The sequence below is a fragment of the Cyprinus carpio genome, chromosome B22 (assembly GCF_018340385.1).
Source record: "Cyprinus carpio isolate SPL01 chromosome B22, ASM1834038v1, whole genome shotgun sequence".
In the NCBI taxonomy this organism is placed as follows: Eukaryota; Metazoa; Chordata; class Actinopteri; order Cypriniformes; family Cyprinidae; genus Cyprinus; species Cyprinus carpio.
In genome coordinates this window covers 25018047-25038036 of record NC_056618.1, presented here as the reverse complement: position 1 = coordinate 25038036, position 19990 = coordinate 25018047, and the positions used below count along the sequence as shown (strand labels likewise).

Here is a 19990-nt window from a genome sequence, read left to right as displayed (position 1 = left end):
ACCCAAGCAGATTTTATAGTTTTATAGTAGAATTTAAAGCCAAAGAAACATATTTCTGTTCAAATGTGTGTTTGTGCTATATTTCTTTAAAAAAAAAATTTCATCAAAGCTTTTCAGGGCTTTCGGAGTCACTGTAGATCAGAAGACTGAGGCTTTTGAAACGATTTGTATGTTTAAAACATTTATTTTCTTCATAAAGTCATGGATGACATCTATAATGACTAATCTGAACATTTGGAACGTGAAATGAATGCATAAAATAAATAAATTCTCACACAACAAAACAGACAGCATGAAAAACTAGTGCATTTACAGCAGAAGGTGCTTGATTGTCATGTTCTTGAGCAGCACTGCTCTGGGTTTGTTCATTTGAGGTTTGAATTGAAATTGAAAGACTTTCTGTCTGCTTTGCGAAGAATTCCCCAAAGGCTTCGCTTGCTTTTGCTGACCTGTTTCACTGACTCATTGCTCTGAGCCAGTTGCTTCTGTATCTCGATTCCTGTAATGCTGTGGCTTCTAAAGAAACGATGAGCGATTGGAGACTGATGTGGATGGCTGCTGCCATGTGTCTGGATAGGTGATGTCCTAACAGTGACGCTTCTTTTCATTTCCAGCTTAGGGTTTCTTGATGGGTTTATCTCTTCATCATGACCCCAACGTCTATGGCCCTGGAAGAGGAGCGCCTCTTCGTTGGCCATTTGTGGGCTTTTGCTCAAAGTTACGAAGCCGTATGGGGTGGTGACCTTAGGAAGGTGAGGTAAAGAAAGAGCCGCTCGGCTGGAACGTTCAGAGCAATGTTCAGCCTCCACCAGAGGACTAGAGAAAGAACAGTCGCTCTGAGTTTGAGCCCGGGTGATGTCCGAGATGGCTTTTCTTCCAGGTACAGGAGATACACCGAACCCCGAGGATGATGATGACGATGAAACTGAAGATGAAAGAGAAAGCCTAGAATGATAGGATCCACTGACGTTATCAATGCTCCCCCAGTCCTCATCTTCTTCACCTTGTCGTTCTTTCTCATTCACTCTGGATCTATAGCCATTCTCCAGGGCGAGTTTTGGAATGGTGAATTGTGGGATGCTGTCCGGTGTCAAGACTATACTGCGTATGCTGTCTTTACTCCCGCGGTTTTCTGATGCCAGCGAACTTCCGAAAGAACTGCTTCTCGCGGTGGCCCATTTGAGAGCGAGTATTCCCGCGGAACTGTGTCTGCGCGGGAACGGGAATCCCGCGCTTTCAGACTGGCTTTCGGCGCTCGTGCAGTTTCCAGCACTGATGGTGCGTGTTACCGTCATGTTCTTGTGCAGTGCTGCCATTCTTTGCTCTGTCTTACTATATAAAATACAGAAAAAGTGTTGTTTATTACCTGCTTGTGTAAAGTTGTGACTGAAAGAGCAGCCTCGGAGATTTATAGTCCTCCAGACCCTTCAAATCTGCCCCTCTCTGTTTGTTTTAGACGTGCGTAAACGTGACGAGGGAGCCGTGAGCAGAAACATGTCCAAATGTGGCTCTCTTCCGCCTTGACGGGTCTCCTCCGGGACTGACGGTGATGACAGAGACGACACCCGCACGAAATTGTAGTTTGGTAACCACAGTTACTGCAATTACTGTTAATAGAATAACAAAACAAAATGGCACTGAAGATTATGAAAACTCTCTGAAGAGATATGCTATGTTGATGTATTAATTTTAATTCTATTTTACATTTAAATTTTTACTTACAGCCTGGTACTTTCATAATTATCCTAGTTGCAAATAATTACCATACTCTAAGGTAATTCAAATAATGTAATGGTACTCTATAGTGTGCACAAGGTTTTACTTTTATGAATGCATAAGTTATATTTTAGGAATATTTAGCTTTTTATGACTTTATGTGAAAGCATTTTTTGGTAGTTTTTTATTATGATGTAATTTATTTCAGTTACACTGTAATAAATTTAAACGAAACGGTAAATGTACCTTTATTAAATTCTTCTTTGGAATATAGCCTATTATATGGATTTATATTATTACATTTTTCATGTGTGTTTTTTTTGCCAAGGTTTAAACATTTATTTGTATGTAACAAGTTCTAGTAACTGTTGCTTTGTGTGGTGTATCGAACGCGCGCATAAGAGTATTTGTGTAGTTTTCGCGCATACTTTATTTCTAATGTAGTGCGCAGTATGTAGTGCACAGCCAATGTCTGACGCGCGCGCAAACCGCAGTGGGCTGGAAAAATGCACCTGTTTTAATCAGCACGTGCATGACTGCCTGGTTAATTGGCGGTGCATCGGTGGATTAGTTCAGAGAGCATCGAGATGACTAGCCAGAGCAACTACGCCGTTGAGTCTGAGAACAATGAGGGCCAAGAGGCAAGTTTATTTGATTACGTTTATTTCACCGAGATAAAACAGTGTTCATTTTCTACCTACGAGACGATCAGGACAAAATGAGCGTTTATAAAGACAAACCTTTTGTTCTCAACAGAAGAAAGCTGTGGCGAAGAGAGGTGGAGTCGTGCCAGCCATCTTCTGTCGAATTTCACAGTTTTGGCCAGTCAGGTTTACTGTGAGTAACTCTTAATCGCTAGTGAACTATAAGCGATGCACCCCGGGTCTGAGTACATGCTTGGGTTGGTTACTACTTTTCTGTTATACTGTAAATAAACCACCTCAGAACACTTTGGCGATATAATTTTTTTATTAACTTGATGTAAGTAAATATTTACATAAAAAAAATGAATTGAAAATAAAACTAGCCTAAGGTGGTCTGCTGGTCTCAATGGACACACACACAATGAATGCATACTGGGAAACCAGCTAAACTATAGGCTAAAGCACCAAGCTGGCAGAGAACAGCGTAACCCAGCCAACACTTCAGATTTAACTAGATTTATTTCTTTACTTTTATTTACTTGTGCACTTTTTTTGCTTTTCTGTGTTGATTAATAGCTGAATCCTGGTACTTGTTAGGTTCGTTTAGAACACTGTGTACTCACTTAAAACGTTAGATTATTAGGGTCCCCATGAAATCAAAATGTACAATATTCATTTTGTTAGTGCACGTTGATGTTCTTAAGGTGAACAATTAATCCTCACAAAATAGTCCTTTGGGGGGGGGGGGGGTAAATGTAACTTAATCTGCTTTATTTTGCAACACAGAAGAAACCTGTTGTCACCAACCAGTGTGGATAAATTACAATGATGTTTTTTCAATTTGAATTTTGTTTTAATTGTTTTTTTTTTTTCATTAAGATAATGTTATAGTTTAACATTTTTAAACTAGTTTTTTTTTCTTTTTAAAGTTTTATTTTTGTCATTTTTAGTAGCTTTTATGTAGTTTGAATTTGAGTTGTTTTATGAAGTTAAACTAAATTAAAATGTCCACATTTACTTTTTCCAGTAATGAAAAATGTTTTTTTTTTTTTTTTTTTTTTTACTTTGGTTTTTATCTCTATTTTAATAACCCTGTTTGCATTATCAAGCCACATAAGGGACTATTTTTGTACAGAGAAAATAACAGGCAGCCTAAGTTACAAATGGCCATGGCCAATCTTGCATTTAAAGGAATAGTTCACCCAAAAATGAAAACGCTGTCATTTGCTCACCCTCAACTTGTTTCATCCTTGTATAAGTTTATTTCTCATGTTGAGCACATAAGATGATATTTTGGGGGGGCAAAAAGCTAATGGGCTTCCTTTTTTTTTTTTTTTTTTTTTTTTTTTTTGGTCCAAATGGAAGTCACTGGGTACCATCAACCATTGTTTTTTTTTTAATTTTTTTTTTTTATTTTTTTATTTTTTTATCCATATTCTTCAAAACATCTTTTGTACTCAACAGAAAAGAGGGAGAGAGAGAGAGAAAAAAAAACTAACCTATACTATAAAAACTATAAAACTGTAATAACCTGAGGGTGAGTAAATGACAGAATTACAAATTTTGGATGATCTATCCCTTTAAAAAATGTGGATACTGTATCTTGAGCAGAGAGAGAAATATTGTATTTTTTTTTTTTTTTTTTTGTTTGGTATAGTTTTTCTTTTGTTGAGGTGTGTGCTTGGCTTGTGGTGGCTATTTGGGTTCTCCGCGCCAGTGAAGGCCATCTCTCCGGCTCGGGAGGACAAAAGTGGCTCCCCGAAAGAAAGGCAGTGCAGAACAGTCCGGAAGCGTCTCCACAGGGTCACGCGGCTGTTGTTGGGCGTTCTTCCCCGGCGTATCCAGAGCGCTCTGGGTTATCCGGTCTGCACCAGCATTGGCCGTGCTGTGTCCCCTGGTATGATTATTTCTTTACTTCAGGTAAAAATCCATTTTGAGATATGGGAAAAATGCAGCAGGTGTGTTTTTATTTCTGCTTTAGAGGTGCGTTGTTCCCCTACAAAGCCTTGTGGCAAAGGCAGCAAGAGAAAACAGGATGACCTGGATGAGGAAGAGGAGGTAGAGCAGCAGTCCTGGGTGGAGGCGCTCAATCAGGAGCTGGCTGAGGAGGACCACGCAGCTGATCCGGACTATGAGGTTTGCGATTCCAAAATCACGTTGGTATGCATCACTTGTTTGTGCCAAATTTCGGGATGCTCCTTTTCTCCTGCAGCCCAGTGCAGTTGAGTCGGACAGTGAGGAATACCGGTCACACAATAACACTGAGAGTGACTTGGAAGTAGAAAAGGGTGTCGTGGTGATCAAAGATTTGGAGACGGTACAGTTCTCCTCGCTCATCCACCACCTTTTTGCTATTTTTCATTCATCTGTGCTCTATATTCCAAGTCACCTGTTTCTTTTTTCAGGTAGTTCCTCCTGAGGACTAATGATGGCAGTGTGTACTAATGCTAGTATGCAAATCAAGAATAATGCAACAGTTGCAGAATGTGTTCGTTATGTTCGTTCTCTGGCTTTGTTTTTTCTGACAGGCTCATTTCATGGCAAATTGCTGCTTGTCTAAAGTTAATTTTGTATCTGTTGTGTGTGTGTTTTCAGTGTTAAACTACCAAATAAAAGGATTTGTAGTACATCGTTTGATTTTAAAGTGTCCTTTGCAGTTTGGCCAATAGGTGGCAGATGATCACTTAGCATTTGATTGATCGGTGGACCATTTTGAAGCGCCAATTTTTTTTTTTTTTTTTTTTTTTTTTTTTTTTTTTTAAATGGGGAAATGTTAAGAATAAAATTCAAGTTATGGTTTTGTGCTCTTTTAATGTTTATATACATACACAATGCAAAAAAAATATTAAATGTCTTAAATTTATTTATCCATATGTACTGTCTATATACATTTTTACATAAATATTTGCGTTCCATACAAAAAGTTAAAATTAACCTTTTTATGCACACATGTAATGTGTGCACATAGATATCTATTTTTGCATGTAAATAACCAAGAATAAAAAGAGTACTAACATTTAAATGCACACCTAATATCTACATGTATAAATATTATACATCTGGTTGTACATAATTCATATAATGCAAAATGTTTATATTCCATGCATAAAATTTTCATTTATATTTGCACACAAAATTATATTTAGCATATAATGTAATGCATTTTTTGTTCCACATAAAAATAAATGTATTAAATTATATGCCCAAATAATGTGTTAATCTACTTAAAATGCTAAAAAAAAAAAAAATTATCTAACTGTGCATGTATATATTCTCCCTTTTACATATAATTGGCTTTTAAAAAGCTAATTAGTATTTTCAAAGATAACTGGACAACACTTGTTGAACTAAATGTGTGATATGATGAGTGGATTTCATTCTATTTTGCAGTTTTAAAAATTACCTGAATCTTTCAAGCATTACTTGAAACACGCTGGCTTTCCCAGGAAAAAGTATTTTAAATGTCATTGTTTACTCCAGACTCCGCCTACCATTTATTAACCTTTTTTTCATTGGTGAGGTAGAAGACAACTTCCAACCTCTTGGGTGTTTGCTCCTCAAGGCACTACCACCCACACTGGCTCCGGCCGGAGCGCTTTAGCCGAAGGTTCATGCTCCTCTTGAGAAGAAGAGGGGGTGGATTGCTGCCAAGGACTCTCTTAATGGCCCTTTGTGCCACAAGAAATCATTTTCCGGTTACATGTAAGGAAAAAACATGCCCTTGAGAACAGTCTCAAGTTCGCAAATGAAACAAGCACATTAAATTCAGTTGTAATGCATTGTTGTAGTGCGCACATGTCTGTGAAAGAACAGAGCGAATCGGACCGGCCATCAAAACAGTTCTTGTTTGTTGACCTAGCTGGAAGGTTTTTTTTTCACCCAGATGTTTTTTGACAACTATAAACAGGCGGTGAGGGAAAATCGTAGTGAAATGTGATTGTTCTTGGAGGTTTTGAGAAGAACAGAGATGCTGAGGGGGGTAAGAACGGGGAAGAGTCTTCAAAGTGTATATCAGATCTACGGCCTGCTGGGATTTCTTAGCTGTCGGGCGTTTTTTGAAGAGGAGATGGTTGAGTCTTGGGAGAGCCGTGTTTTTAGTGTGCCTGAAATAGCGCATATGCACCAGGAGCTCCTTATCCCCCATTTCTCGATTTTTCCTTTAATGTAGATGTTGCTTTGAAAGATTTGGCTGTGTGTGAGTTGATATGATATGTTTTTTTCCGTGGTGCAATGGTTCACAGGTTCCATTTCCTTAAGCTATGCTTAGATGCTGTCTTATTGACTGTAGATGCAATTTTATTGTGATGTTGTGTCCCTTTCATGCCTTCGGTTTTCATGCTTGTCCTCGGGGTAACCTCAGGCGAGGTGTCGAGATACGCAGATGCCCTGCTGCGAATTGGCACACAAAACCACTTCCCTCAGCACATTCTGACACGGGCTCATTGTCACCTTGTTTGAATGACAACGGTGTCGGCGAGAGTGCGTTGTCTGACCTGAATGCTATTAAGATAGATTATCTCATACTCCCTGACTGTGTTTGTAATATGATTCCATTTGTTTAATGTAGGGCTGTCAGTGCATTTTTAATTGAATTAATCACATGGTATGGTGTTTAATTAGATTAGTTAATGGCATATTGTAGTATTTGTTGAGAAAAGCCCCCAAATGAAGACATTTTATTGTGGCAGACAAAAACATTGAGTAGTCAATATAAAAAGCAGCTTCAGGAGTCAGTGTATTGTTAATTTTATGTTCATATTGAGCATAAGCATACTGTCCAGAGAAATCCATTTTGTATTTGTGTGTTAGGATGTCTGAGGTGATTTACAGAATGTTCTTACAACACCATTTTATTTTATTTTATTTTACTATTTATTTTGGTTTGTACTTTTTAAAGTGGGTATATGCAGTATATCTTTTATCAGCTAATTAGTGTGTGTATATAAATTTAGAATATTTAATATTGAACAAAACGTATATTTATATAATATTATATATACTATACTATATACTATATGCATTTAAAATCTGCAACATAATATAAATATAAACCATTTGATTATGATTTTATATATAAATCATAATTATAATACATCTTAATATATAGAATACATTTACATATATATAATTATTAATTGTTGCATAATTTATATATAGTTAAATATTGTTACAATTCTGATATAATGTATATTTAAAATATACAATTTTTAGGTTTTGTTATCATTTCTAATTCATAATTATATAAATGTAGCCTATATGAATGTATTTTATAATTTTATATTATGTTTACGTTATAACTAGTAAATTCCTATTATTAAAAACTATTGAAGATTAAACACCTAAAAAGTTAACATTGCTGTAAAACTGTTTCTATATAACTCTAAAAATATTACTTTAAAAAAAAATACTTTTGTAACAGATACTTTTGATTTATACTCAAAATATCTGCTACATTTTATGTATATGTGTCGAAATGTATAGTGTTTTAAACTGTTTTTTTTATCACTTTTAACACTACATTTATACAGCTATATATATATATATATATATATATATATATATATATATATATGTAAGACTAACTCAATTTATGATACAGAGTTTTAATATCAGTTCATCTCTCATATGCGCATGCAGCCTGATATCTCTCAACACTGCATTCAGTATCACTTTTCATCAGCGTCTTGGGCCACAAACAAGAGTGTGTGCCATCCAGCAGAAAAACATGCATTTTATTTTGCTGTTTACTCCAAGTTGTTCAAATCAGATGCATGCGTTTGTAGTTTTTCTTGGCAGATCAGATCAGATGTGTCTTTAGCTTTACTCTCCCTCGAGCATTACAGCTGTTACTTCACATCAAGTCAAGGGTTTCTCCAGCTGATTTTTACACATTCACAAGGGGCCTCTAAACTGCTGCATTGTTTAACGTATAGTCGCAGAAAGATTTAGCTGCACATGACACGGCTGTCACATCGTTCTACTTTTTGACGATACCGTGACGCTACGGTTTTCCAGCATCACTCTCAGCAGCTGTTTCCCCCTCGTATCCCAGAGGTAATTACCTTACATGAGCACCACAGAGAGTACTCTGCAATTCTACTGCAAATTGTTCAATCGATAGGTTTGAGCTCAGGGAGAGAAGATGCGGTGCCAGAATTGTTAGTATTCAGACTGAAGCTTTAATTAAAGGGCCTCTCATTGCTACCACACTACATGAAAGGACCTTGCTGTTTAACAAAGATAGTCTACTACAACACAAAGATATTTAGTGATGGACTAAACAGCTGCTTTGTGAGTTTTTGGCCTACATTTTGTGCCTGTGCAGTTGAACACATTTGAATTTGCTGCTTATGTGTTTCTTGGCAACGGTCTATAATTAGGCTAATGAACTATATTACTTAGTGGAAGAATTGCTTACTTCAATAATTGATGTGTTTAATTGAGCATCTGTGTCTTTCAGTGTTGTGTTTACAGTCGAAACTTTGCTGAACGTTTACTCACCGTCAGGTCAATTAAGATTCTTCATCTGAACAGATTTGGAGAAATTTAGCTTTACATCACTTGCTCACCAATGGATCCTCTGCAGTGCAATATGTTGATTTCTGCAGTAAAAAGTAATCTCATCTGAATTAGGAGAGAAATATGCACAGTTCAAGCATAAGCACAACCGAGGAACAACTTCTTCACTGGAGAAGACAATGTCATTATTTTTGGATTCGTATGTTGGCTAGAAGCAACTGTTAGAAATTAAAACGTCTTGAACGCAATGTAAAAAAAAAAGAGTTTATTTGAACTGTAAAATACAGATATCTTACCAGATATTTCACATTTCACAGACAAGGTTACAGTAAAATGCTATTAATTGTACAGTTCAAACCTGTAAACTGATATTCCCAGAATTCCCTGCATGACTGCACAGTTGAAAGTATTTTAAATAATCATGTTTATTAATAGTTTTTGTTATCAGTTATACACATCTGGGTTTTGTTATCTTCTGTTGTTTATTGAATGTTTCTAACATTATTCAGCTGCTGTGTGTTACTATGATGGTGTTTTGTGTTTGCGTGAATGATCTTTTGTATATTAGTATATACTTCAGTTCAGCTTGTGGAAAAGCTACTTGTGCTGAACTTTGATTCTTCATGTGTTTTTCTTTTACCACCTGCATTATTAGGGTGGTTGTCTGTATATGTTAAAGGTACATGACAGATTTTCATAGCAGTGTGTGTTGTTTGGGTTTACTGGTTTACATTCAGATTTTCTTGTTTGTAAATTAGTTTTATACTGTAGAATCTACAGTTTGTTCTGTAAATGTCTTAACAGTTTTTATGCATTTTTTTTTTAAATATTCTTTTGAATTTTTTGTGTGGTTTTGTCTTCACTTCACAAGTTCACGTTATGAACTGATTACTTGTGGATTATTGTGATGTTTTTATCAGCTGTTTGAACTCTCATTCTGACGGCACCCATTCACATTCATTGGTGAGCAAGTGATGTACCCAACTCTGCTCAGATGAAAAACTCATCTACATCTTGCATGGCCTGAGGGTGAGTACATTTTCAGCAAATTATATGTCTTGGGTGAACTTTTCCTTCAAGGCAGTGAGCTACAGATTTTAAAATGTTTAAGGCCATTTTAGGGTCTTTCGTCTAAGAATGTTTTAAAATCACTGTGATGCATTCTCTCTCTCAAGTGTTTTTTTGTTGTTGTTTGTTTGTTTTTTGCTACATTATACTAGATGATGAACCATGCCTTCCCTCAAAAAATATTGGCTCTTTTGGCATTTATTTTTGCCCCAAAGTAATTTTTTGGGCTTCCCCCCCATAGCATTTAAATTCTTCAAAGTAATCAATAATTAATTTCTGTCTTGTCCCTCTGCTGCGTGTGCTTGTCATGATCAGACTTGTCAATCTTCAAGATTTGTTAATAAAAACAGCACAAAGCTGTCACTTCAAATTAGTGTCCATTCGCCACAAGTCATTTCTAATGAAATAAAACGGTGTTTAATATCTCTTTGATCACAAAACTTTCAGTGTATTAAAACTGACAGTTGGCTTCTCTTCTAAAAGCATCCAAGACCCTTCAAGAATTGTGATGGAAATATCCTGAACCGTTTATCTGTCGAAACAAATGTTATTGATAAATGGATTTTAGTTTACTGTGCAGAGATGTTTGATGTAAACAAATATATTTCAGTGTATTTTCCTTTTGAGGTAACAACATTTTTTGACTGACTCAGATTTCAGTTAATCACGCTGCGATATCTTGGAAAATGTTAAACTTCATAATAAATGCTCTGTAGTTTTCAGTCAGATTGGTTCATTTTAGGCCACATTTTCTGGTTTCTCAAGCCATGCAGCAGTCTAACTGACTATATTATTTATCTCGCTTTATTAGAGCATAAAATTGCTTGCACACGCAGTGGTTTCATAACCAAGTTGAAGAGTTCAAGTTGAAGTAATAATTTGGCTCGCTCGTGATGCACTTGTCAAAGAAAAAATACAATCAACCATTTCAATTTGGAGTAGCAATTCCCAAATAAGCCCTATTTTTGTTTTACTACTCGAACCCCTGATATAGTGTTCAGCTGAAATAGACTCCCTCTGTGTTCCCATCAAGAGACCATAGCGTTCTCTACCCAATTCCTTTCATGCTGACAATGTTTTGACAAATTAATAAAAGCACGCATGGCTCCCTAAGTGACTTGCAGGAGGCCAAGATTTTTTGACAGAATCACAGTGAGTTTTTTGCGCACTTCTTAATTAGGAGTGTCTGTATCCCTTGTGGATGCAAAGTTGAAATTTTTTTAGAAACTAATTACAGTTATATCTGAAACCACTCTGGACTCTTAACCCATGGGTAAGCACGTATAACAGGGTGAAAGTTTTTAACAAGATTTGAAAAATCTGTTGAATATTAAGAATTGTGTATTTTTTTGTTTAGGTGAAATTTTTATTGACTTAATTCGCCTTAAACTCCACTGACTTTAATTGACTGGTCAAAAACAAAATTAATAGTCATGCAGTTTTTGGTACAACATGAGGGTTTTTTTTGTTTACTGTTCCTTTAATGAATATCTCACCTAGAAGTTTACTTTTGGGTCTTTTTTTGAAGCGTAAAAGCCTGGAAAGGAGTAGCCTGGACATTTTGCTAAAATGCTCCTTTTCAAGAAAGTCATAGAGTGTTGAAATGACATGAGGGTGAGTAGATAACTGTTCCTTGAATAATAACAAGACTGAAACAATCTGATTTACATTCAAATGAGGAATTAAAGCTTTTTGATTAAATAAAATATTTACTTAATAAAAGCCACAGTTCACCCCCAAAACTGCCTTGATAATTTCGAATGTCTTTATTTTGTCCATTCATTGAAAGTCAATGATTTTTATTATATGGACAAAAACAGCTGAAACATTCTTCAGAATATCTCCTTTGATGTTCCGTAGAATGAATAAAGTCCTGCGGTTTTGAGACAACATGAGGGTGAGTAAAATGACAGAATAATCTTTATTTTTTTTATTTATTTTTTTTATTTTTTTTGGTAAACTGTCCCTTTAATAAACTCGTCTGGAAGTTTACTTTTAAAGCTTAAAAGCCTGGACAGGAGCAGCCTGGACATTTTGCTAAAATTCTCCTTGTGTATTTTACAGATATAAGGAAGCCTTTGAGGTTTGGAACAACATGAGGGTGAGTAAATAACAACGTTTTCATTTTTGGATGAACTGTTCCTTAAATTAAACCAAAATAACCCATTGTGTCTGCAGTGGGGTTATGGTTCCTCCAGTCACATTGTGTTCATGAATCATGCCGTGTGCAGTCTGTTGATAGTTTATTATGTAAGTTGAGTGGTATTGACCCTCCCAGGTGTACGGAGTGAGGAGTCTGTGTGTGGCGGGAGAGCCTGAGGTAAAATAATAAAATAAAATAAATCCAATTGCATAGGCTGGAGGCTTCTTGAAATAGCTTATTTTTATAACTTTTTACCTCTCTTTCATTTTTTTTATTTTTTTATGTAGTGTTTACTTAAAAGAAAGTCTACAGGAGATGTAGTGTCAATCCGAACAAAACTGGTTGGGAAAACTTGTAGAATGAAGCCTAACCGTGCATTTCAATCGTTCTGAACATGCTCATGCCATTAAGCCACCCACGACAGGCTCTTCACTGTCTGAATCTGCATACCGCGTAGGAGGCTATTGTGTGGCCTCTGTTCAGTCCATGTAAATAGCCCCATTAGACTCACCGCTGCCCTTTCCATCTGCATAAAAACGCACATTTGTGTGGCATATGCAGCAAAGCTTTCTTCGTGAAATGTTTATGGCTGCACTGTCTTGTTTATGTTAATGCAATCAGGACATCTTGACACTATGAGTGACTCAAATGTACTAGCTTTTATTCTTGCCCACTGTCCAAAAGAACTGTATAAATCTTCAGTGTGTAACTTAAATATTGGATTGGAAGTATAATAAAATGAATATATGTGTGTAAAATATTGTCATGCGGATGAGGATTGTTTTAAAGGTTATTTGTCTAGTCTGTGTCTCTCTGGTCTCCCCTGAGCCCATTGACTTTTAACAGACCCCCTAAAGTGTGCGTTGAGTTTGTTGGGGTGGAACTGAGAATAAATAGGAGAAAGTCACATAAGAGGAGGCAATGCATTCATCGCGATATGATTGGACATGACTGGTTATGTTCGGCTGTCATTGGTTCAAATCAGTCTGAATGAACAGTATAATGCAGTTGATGGGAAGACTAATTTTAAAAAGCAAATAAACACCTCACACACTTAGATGTAACCACTTTGTTACATCAAAAATAAGACTTGAAATGGCCTGAAAACATAGTCTGTGGGAGTTTTTAGGGAGTAATCAGCTTGGTGAAATTTGAAGTAAATATTTCCTGAGCTTTGATCATCCGAAAAATTCAAAAATGGTTAAAAGTTAACTATTAAAAAGAAAAGCTGAACATACGATCACAAATAAATTATATTGTTTAAATTGTTACTGCCTTGAGTTATTATTTTGGAATAAATGAAAAATGCTTGATGAGATTCATACATGACTTTAATAAATAGAACATTAATCAAATTGTTAATGTAAAAATATAAGATATAATTTTTCTTTCTTTTTCTAATAGTGTAAGCAATGTTTATTTAGCCAAGAATATGTGACTGGGACATGGATTTACATTTGATTAAAAAAAAAAAAAAAAAATACGTGGGACTTTGCCTCCTTGTTTCAGAACACCACCACACACTGCTATACAGTATATATATATATATATATATATATATGCTGTACATGTAAATGTAAAGATTTAAATTTTCAATCGTTTCGTTTTCCCAGATATACTGTATGGTATTGAACATCTTGTTTTTTGTGTCTGAGCATTCAGAAGGCTAGGTGCCCAAAGCCTGTGCTGATATGAGTATATGGAGAACAATAAATCCATTGCTATTCTTGGACAGGCTGTGGTGTGTCATTCTTTATAAGCTGATATTACACTCCTCCATGGCAATTGTTCCCTCTGATTGCTTTCAGCGCTCTCCGCAATTGTGTATCATCCTATCATTCCGTAAGTAAACACTGGGAGATGGCCTGGCGATGTTGCTGTATCATGAGGGATGGAGGCAAAGGTAATTGCTTAGGCCCTTTATCAAAAACCTCCCATCTCATTACGTTCCTGCTGGGCTCCAACAGCCAAATAAATGTGTTGGAATGGCTATGTTGCGCATTTCTGCATTTAACCCATCCGAAGTGCACACACACAGAGCAGTGGTACACACTGTGAACACACACCCGGAGCAGTGGGCAGCCATTTATGCTGCGGCGCCCGGGGAGCAGTTGGGGTTCAGTGCCTTGCTCAAGGGCACCTAAGTCGTGGTATTGAGGGTGTGGAGAGAGCGCTGTACATTCACTCCCCCCACCCCCAATTCCTGCCGGCCCGAGACTCGAACTCACAACCCTTCGATTGGGAGTCCGACTCTCTAACCATTAGGCCTATCAAAAACCTCCCATCTCATTACGTTCCTGCTGGGCTCCAACAGCCAAATAAATGTGTTGGTTACTTTCTGGCCTTTAAATTTTCACACATGGACTTTCATAGGCCTTTCATAGTATGTGCTGAATTTGGTAAGTATACAGGTGTGTAGTATGCATCATTAGTTCGGCCTGCCAGCTTGCAGCATTCTTGGACATACTACATCCACCATCTTGATGGTGTTTGATTGTTTTTTATTTTTAACCTTTTAAATGCTAATGAGAAAGAGAGAACAGAACTTCAAAGTTCAAATAATGGTAACAGTTTTAGTACCGTGTTGACTAATTTCATCTATGTTAGCTTGGCCTGCTAGCTAACAATGAGGATGGACAACATTTTTGCAGCAAACTTAAACTTAACTATTCAGTCTCCCTTGTTTAACTTTTAAGTTGACAATTTACTTGGGTGTTGTTGTGGAACAACTTTCTTGGTAGCTGTAACTTTTACACCTGAAAGAAAAATGTTTTAAGCTGTATTTATGCTTAATCGTGAGAATGTTCGTCTTCTACGTAACACATATTAATGAAGCTAAAATGGTCAAGCTGCAGATTTCTTAGTCTTTGTTCTCAGTTAGCCTTCAGTTTTCAGTTAAGCAACCCTCTAAATGGTTTCATTTAGCTTTCGTTCATCTTCGGAATGCAAATTAAGATATTTTAATGAAATTTGAGAGATTTCTGGCCCTGCAAAGACAGCAATGCAACTACCATGTTCAAAGCCCAGATAGTAAGGACATTGTTAAAACTGTGTTATTCATTCCCCCCACTTACAACAAGTCCTACTCTTTATCCATTAGGCCACGACTCCCCCTGTAATGTAATAACTATACTAGCATCCAAACAGACACACAATGACATTTTATTATAAATGTTTAAATGCTCAAGCTCTGTACAATGAAACAAATTCTGATTGGCTGTCATTGTTTTTATTGTTCATCAGCTGGAGAAAAACAATAAAGTTATTCCAATGAAATCATATTTATCATATTTGGTGAATGGCCCTTAAGTGTTTTGAGACCACACTAACCTTCTAAAATTCATAGATGACATAGCAGAGTACATGGTATATAATACACAATTGGGTATGCAAATAAACTCTTTTGGTTAACTAGAACAAGATATTGCGATAGCACGCTATGTTTTTGTTCTTGCATTGAGGATGGGGGATTGGCTCTCGCCCAACAGCATTTTTTTTTTTATCTACTTCGATTCACAACAGAATCTGACATCTACTTAGTTCCTGTGGCCTTAAAGGATAGCAAAGTGTCCACTGATTGCGCACTTGAGTCTCAGCAGATGTGATTGGTCATCCGTATTTTGTACGCCTACTTATTAAACATGCTTAGCTGCTTTTTCCATTCCATGTCCAGCAGTATATTAGGTGGCAGAGGTGGTCCTCTTGTTAAAAAGTATGTTTCCAAGGAAAGTTAACGTCTCCTTTTGTGCCACTGGTTTCATCTCGTTTCCCAGTGTTCCTGTTCAGTGCACCACATCTGCCTTATCTGCTTTTTACCAGAGGGGCGTTTATTTATTTGTGACAGCTTGAAAATTGGGGTCCATGACCGTAACTGGTATAGACTCCCGTCTACCCAGGCTTTTGCTGTTCATTCCGACTGTGCGTAATCAAGTTCTGTGCAAATGCATGACACTGTTTTGACCCTGTTTACAATCCCTAGGCCTCATCTGAAAGTGGTTGTTTAGTGCTTTTGCTTGGGTTTGAAATTTTGGTTTGGTTCAGTGCTGACTCATTCCGCCATCATGTTGAGGGGAAAAAAGGTAAGAAATGGGGCCTCTTTCATATTGTTTGCTTTTGCCAGGCAATTCCTCCCTGCCCTGATGGTGTTGAGCTCCTCTGTAAATATTGCACTGTGTGTCTTCATTTGAACCGATGCGACACTGCTCACGGTGCCACTGGGAACATGATTAGGAGATTAGTTTCTTTTTTAGTTGCTCTCTGAAGACAACAGCACAAAAGAAGCACAGTCAAGGTACTCGCTGTGCAATGCAGACTGCAATTTCCTCATGCCTAAGGGACATTTTTATGAGACAGCTGGATTTTGTTGTTGTCATGTTGGACCGAGAGCATCCCGAAAGCTTGATTACAGAATATGAGCCAGTCATGAAGCAGACAGACGGCCCCTTGTGGAAACACATGGCGCTTTTGGCTGATGGCACCCTGTTGCCGTAGTCTGGATTCTGTAATAGTGATGGCTTCTTTTTCTCTGGCGACTCTCCCAGCGTTACTCTGGCATGTATCGCGTGGCAGAATGCTTGGCTGTGTTCTGAATTGCTCATTACATTCCCAGAGGCAAACAGGCCAACCCAAAGATACAAACAAAGGCAGACGCAGCCGACAGCAGGGAGACCCCCCTCCCCCCCACACACAATGCACGGTGACTGCTCGCATGTCTCTCGTAGCTAGCATGCAGTCTTAAGACCCACTTGCTGATAGCAAGTCATTAATTCAGTGTGTTGAGAGTAGGGATGTGCAGAACTGCCTATTTTTTTAAATCGACTACTTGGTCTTAAGGAAGCCTTGTACAATTTGCCTGGTTTGGGGTTCATTTGGTTCTAGATTGGACATATTATTAGGGAGGGATTTATATGGTTGTTTGTGCATTCAAAATTCTCTAATCTTAGCATAGGAATAAAAGTAGGGGCCTTGAAAAACATTATAAATGTGAATCTGAATGGTTGTAGTAGCAGTGGTTTAAATAGGATGATTTAAATATATGTTCACAAGAGAGAGTCACTATGCCTACAGTTAATGCCGCATGCTAAATAAAAAATTATCAGTTGTATTACTGAAACTGCTAATTCACACTTTTTTCCAAGTTATTCCTCAGTAGCAAGCTGCTGGCTTAGCATAGTGTTAACTGGTTAAGAATGGCTCTTTTGATTTGCTTGAACAAGATTTCGCAATAACAAGCTATGTCTTTGATCAGGTAAGGGCGGCTAGCAGTGCTACGTCAAATTTTCTACACCTTAGAATAGAAAAGGTTTTGATAGCCTAGCTGTTTAACATAGCAACCGTATTTTAAAGAGATTTGACTTATGTTGGTACAGGTAGCCTTGTGGGCAGTGAATGGATATATTGTTCGGTTGCGATAGAGTTGTTCTGAGTTTGAATCCTGACTCGAGGACCTTTCCCAATCCTGACCCCCATCTCTCTCCCACTTTGCTTCCTGTCAGCTCTGATCTGTCCTATCATAATAAAGATGAAAATGGCAAAAATAAATTTAAAAAGAGATATTTGACTTGGAGACCACTTACCCAGGAAGTATTTACTGTGCTAACAGATAAAGCATGCTAACTGAAGCACCATTGTTGAAAATATCAGTAACATTACCATAGCTGCTAATGCTCAAAACTAAGGGCTTAGCATATAAACCTAAGACTCGTTTCCACCGAGTGGTATGGTTCAGTACAGTACGCGGTTACTTACTTTTTCATTGTCAGAAGTTGTGAATCGTACCGTACCTCTTTTTTGGGACCCTTCTGTTGGGGTACCTAGCACAGAGGTCTGTAACCTAAAAGGGTGGAGCTAGACACTACAGAACATTGATTGGTTGACAGAATTGTCACTTTCGCGTGCTACAAGGGGAATGACAACATGAGGAGAATGAAGCGTCTCCTTCACTCATTCCGCCATGCTGCTCATGCATCTTGGGCTTGTTTACATCAGAGTGTGCAAACACAAAAGATATAACAGTGTGATTTGTAATTTTATATTTTCACACACATACAGTACACACAGACGATGTTGCACTTTCTTCTTCGCGTGAGAATGACATTGATCGCTACTTTCTGGCATAAACCATGCCTATCAAGTAAAGGTTCTTTTGTACCGTCCCAAATTTTACTGTACTGTTCTGCTTGGTGGAAATGAGGCTTTATTATAATGACAGTTGTTTAAGAATAGCTGTTTTGATAAGTTCAAACAAGGTTTTGTAATGACACTCTTTTTGATCAGTCATGGAAGAAGGTAGAATGTTGCACAATGGCTAGCAGTTCTGTGCCATTTTTCCCCTTGACTTTTCCAATCTGTCATCTCCTCAGCTCATGTGGCCTTATGGGGTAGAAAAAGTATTGCTTGCCTACTTGTTTAACATAGCGACAGGGCTTTAAAGGGAATGACTCATAGACAACTTTCCAGAGAAGCTTTGGTCTGTGCTAACAGCTAAAGCACAAGATGCTAATTAGCGAACAGTCACTAAAAATATCAAAACTAAAGGAAAATACACATGAAAAATATCTACATAATTTAACTTCACTTATTAATGTGTATACTGTATATTTAGCTGCTTGTTGAACCAATCTTAGTGCTCAACTTCACAACTTTGTCCAGGTGCACACTTAAACCTTAATCTTAAACCTTTTTAGGGTTAATATATTCATCTGTATGAATAAAATGATGTGTTTGCAGAAAGGCATCAAAGTGAGTCTCCGAAATATCTTTGCAGTGTGGCCGCTTGGGTTATTTATTTTTAAAAGAATTTTTTTTATTTTTTTTTTTAGCATGAACAAGTGGATATTAATTCATCTTGACTCTGGAGAGATGGCATGTTGTGTGCTCTGGAACCCCAGGATGTGTAAGCTTTTAATGAAGTGCTTAATGAAGTCCCAGCGTCATGCTGAATGTCAGTCGTGGTTACAAATCAAATCTGGCTGTGTGAGCCAGGTTCTTGTAGATTGCCTATTATGTAAATGTGCATTTATTTCTGCTTAACTTCTCTGCTACTAGTGCCACCACATGAAAATAATGATTATTTCTATGTAGGTTTCCTTGAACATTCCCTCCATCTGCAATTGGCTACATGCACAGATAGCCCCGTCCCTAAACTCATGCCATTGGTTGAGCTAATAATGGAGCATCAAGAAGGTCAGTATGTTTCCATAATTACTTTTTTGAGGTAATTTAGTTCCAGTTTTGGCTCCAAACAGTGTAGCATTGGTATATGTTGATTAAGTAGCATCCCAGGCTCTTTTGAAATGCGTGCCTCTAAATACATTTCTGCAACACCTTACTGCACCTTTCGCGGCAGTTTCAAAGTGAATTGTCCAGTGAGTGGCGCTGTGGCGCTGGTTCAATGGGTTAAATAAGTGAGTTTTTTTTTGTATATTTTTATAGGCATGTATTGCTGTTTTTATTACATTGCTTCAGGCACGATTGCGGCGGTTCATAATTCAAATATCCGGGGAGTGTCGCTAAATGATCTACCATGTTGGAAATATCCCCTACATCAAACTTATTACATTGCTTCACGATAGTGTTAACAAATGCAAAACTGATATAAAAATGCATTTGTTGATGCAACCGTGCCATTTGAACTTCCTTATATGCAGATTTGAACTGTTTTATCGAAGCATAGTTTCACAGGATTCATACCGAAGCTCTTCACCACTCAAGTGCAACTCCATACTGCGTGAGCTACCGAACAAACCTACTACATATGAAAACCCATACAAACTGCAGTGATTCATATGTATAGTTACATTTTTTCAGTTTTGCAGAAATGTATTTAGAGGCACATATTTCGAATGAGCCTATGTTGTTAAGTAGATTTTAACAAAATTTTAAAAAAGGAAGACTACTT

General features: G+C 37.3%; 1 protein-coding gene across 1 annotated transcript; it reads left to right on the top strand.

Moving 5' to 3' along the window:
- The first annotated feature begins 2288 nt into the window (after positions 1-2288).
- On the top strand, positions 2289-4991 carry org (oogenesis-related gene). The gene is made up of 6 exons (XM_042749694.1): positions 2289-2357; positions 2473-2557; positions 4018-4257; positions 4342-4496; positions 4573-4677; positions 4766-4991. The coding sequence occupies exons 1-6, from the start codon at positions 2304-2306 to the stop codon at positions 4784-4786; spliced, it is 660 nt and encodes a 219-aa protein (XP_042605628.1). The 5' UTR covers positions 2289-2303; the 3' UTR covers positions 4787-4991.
- Positions 4992-19990: the final 14999 nt, after the last annotated feature.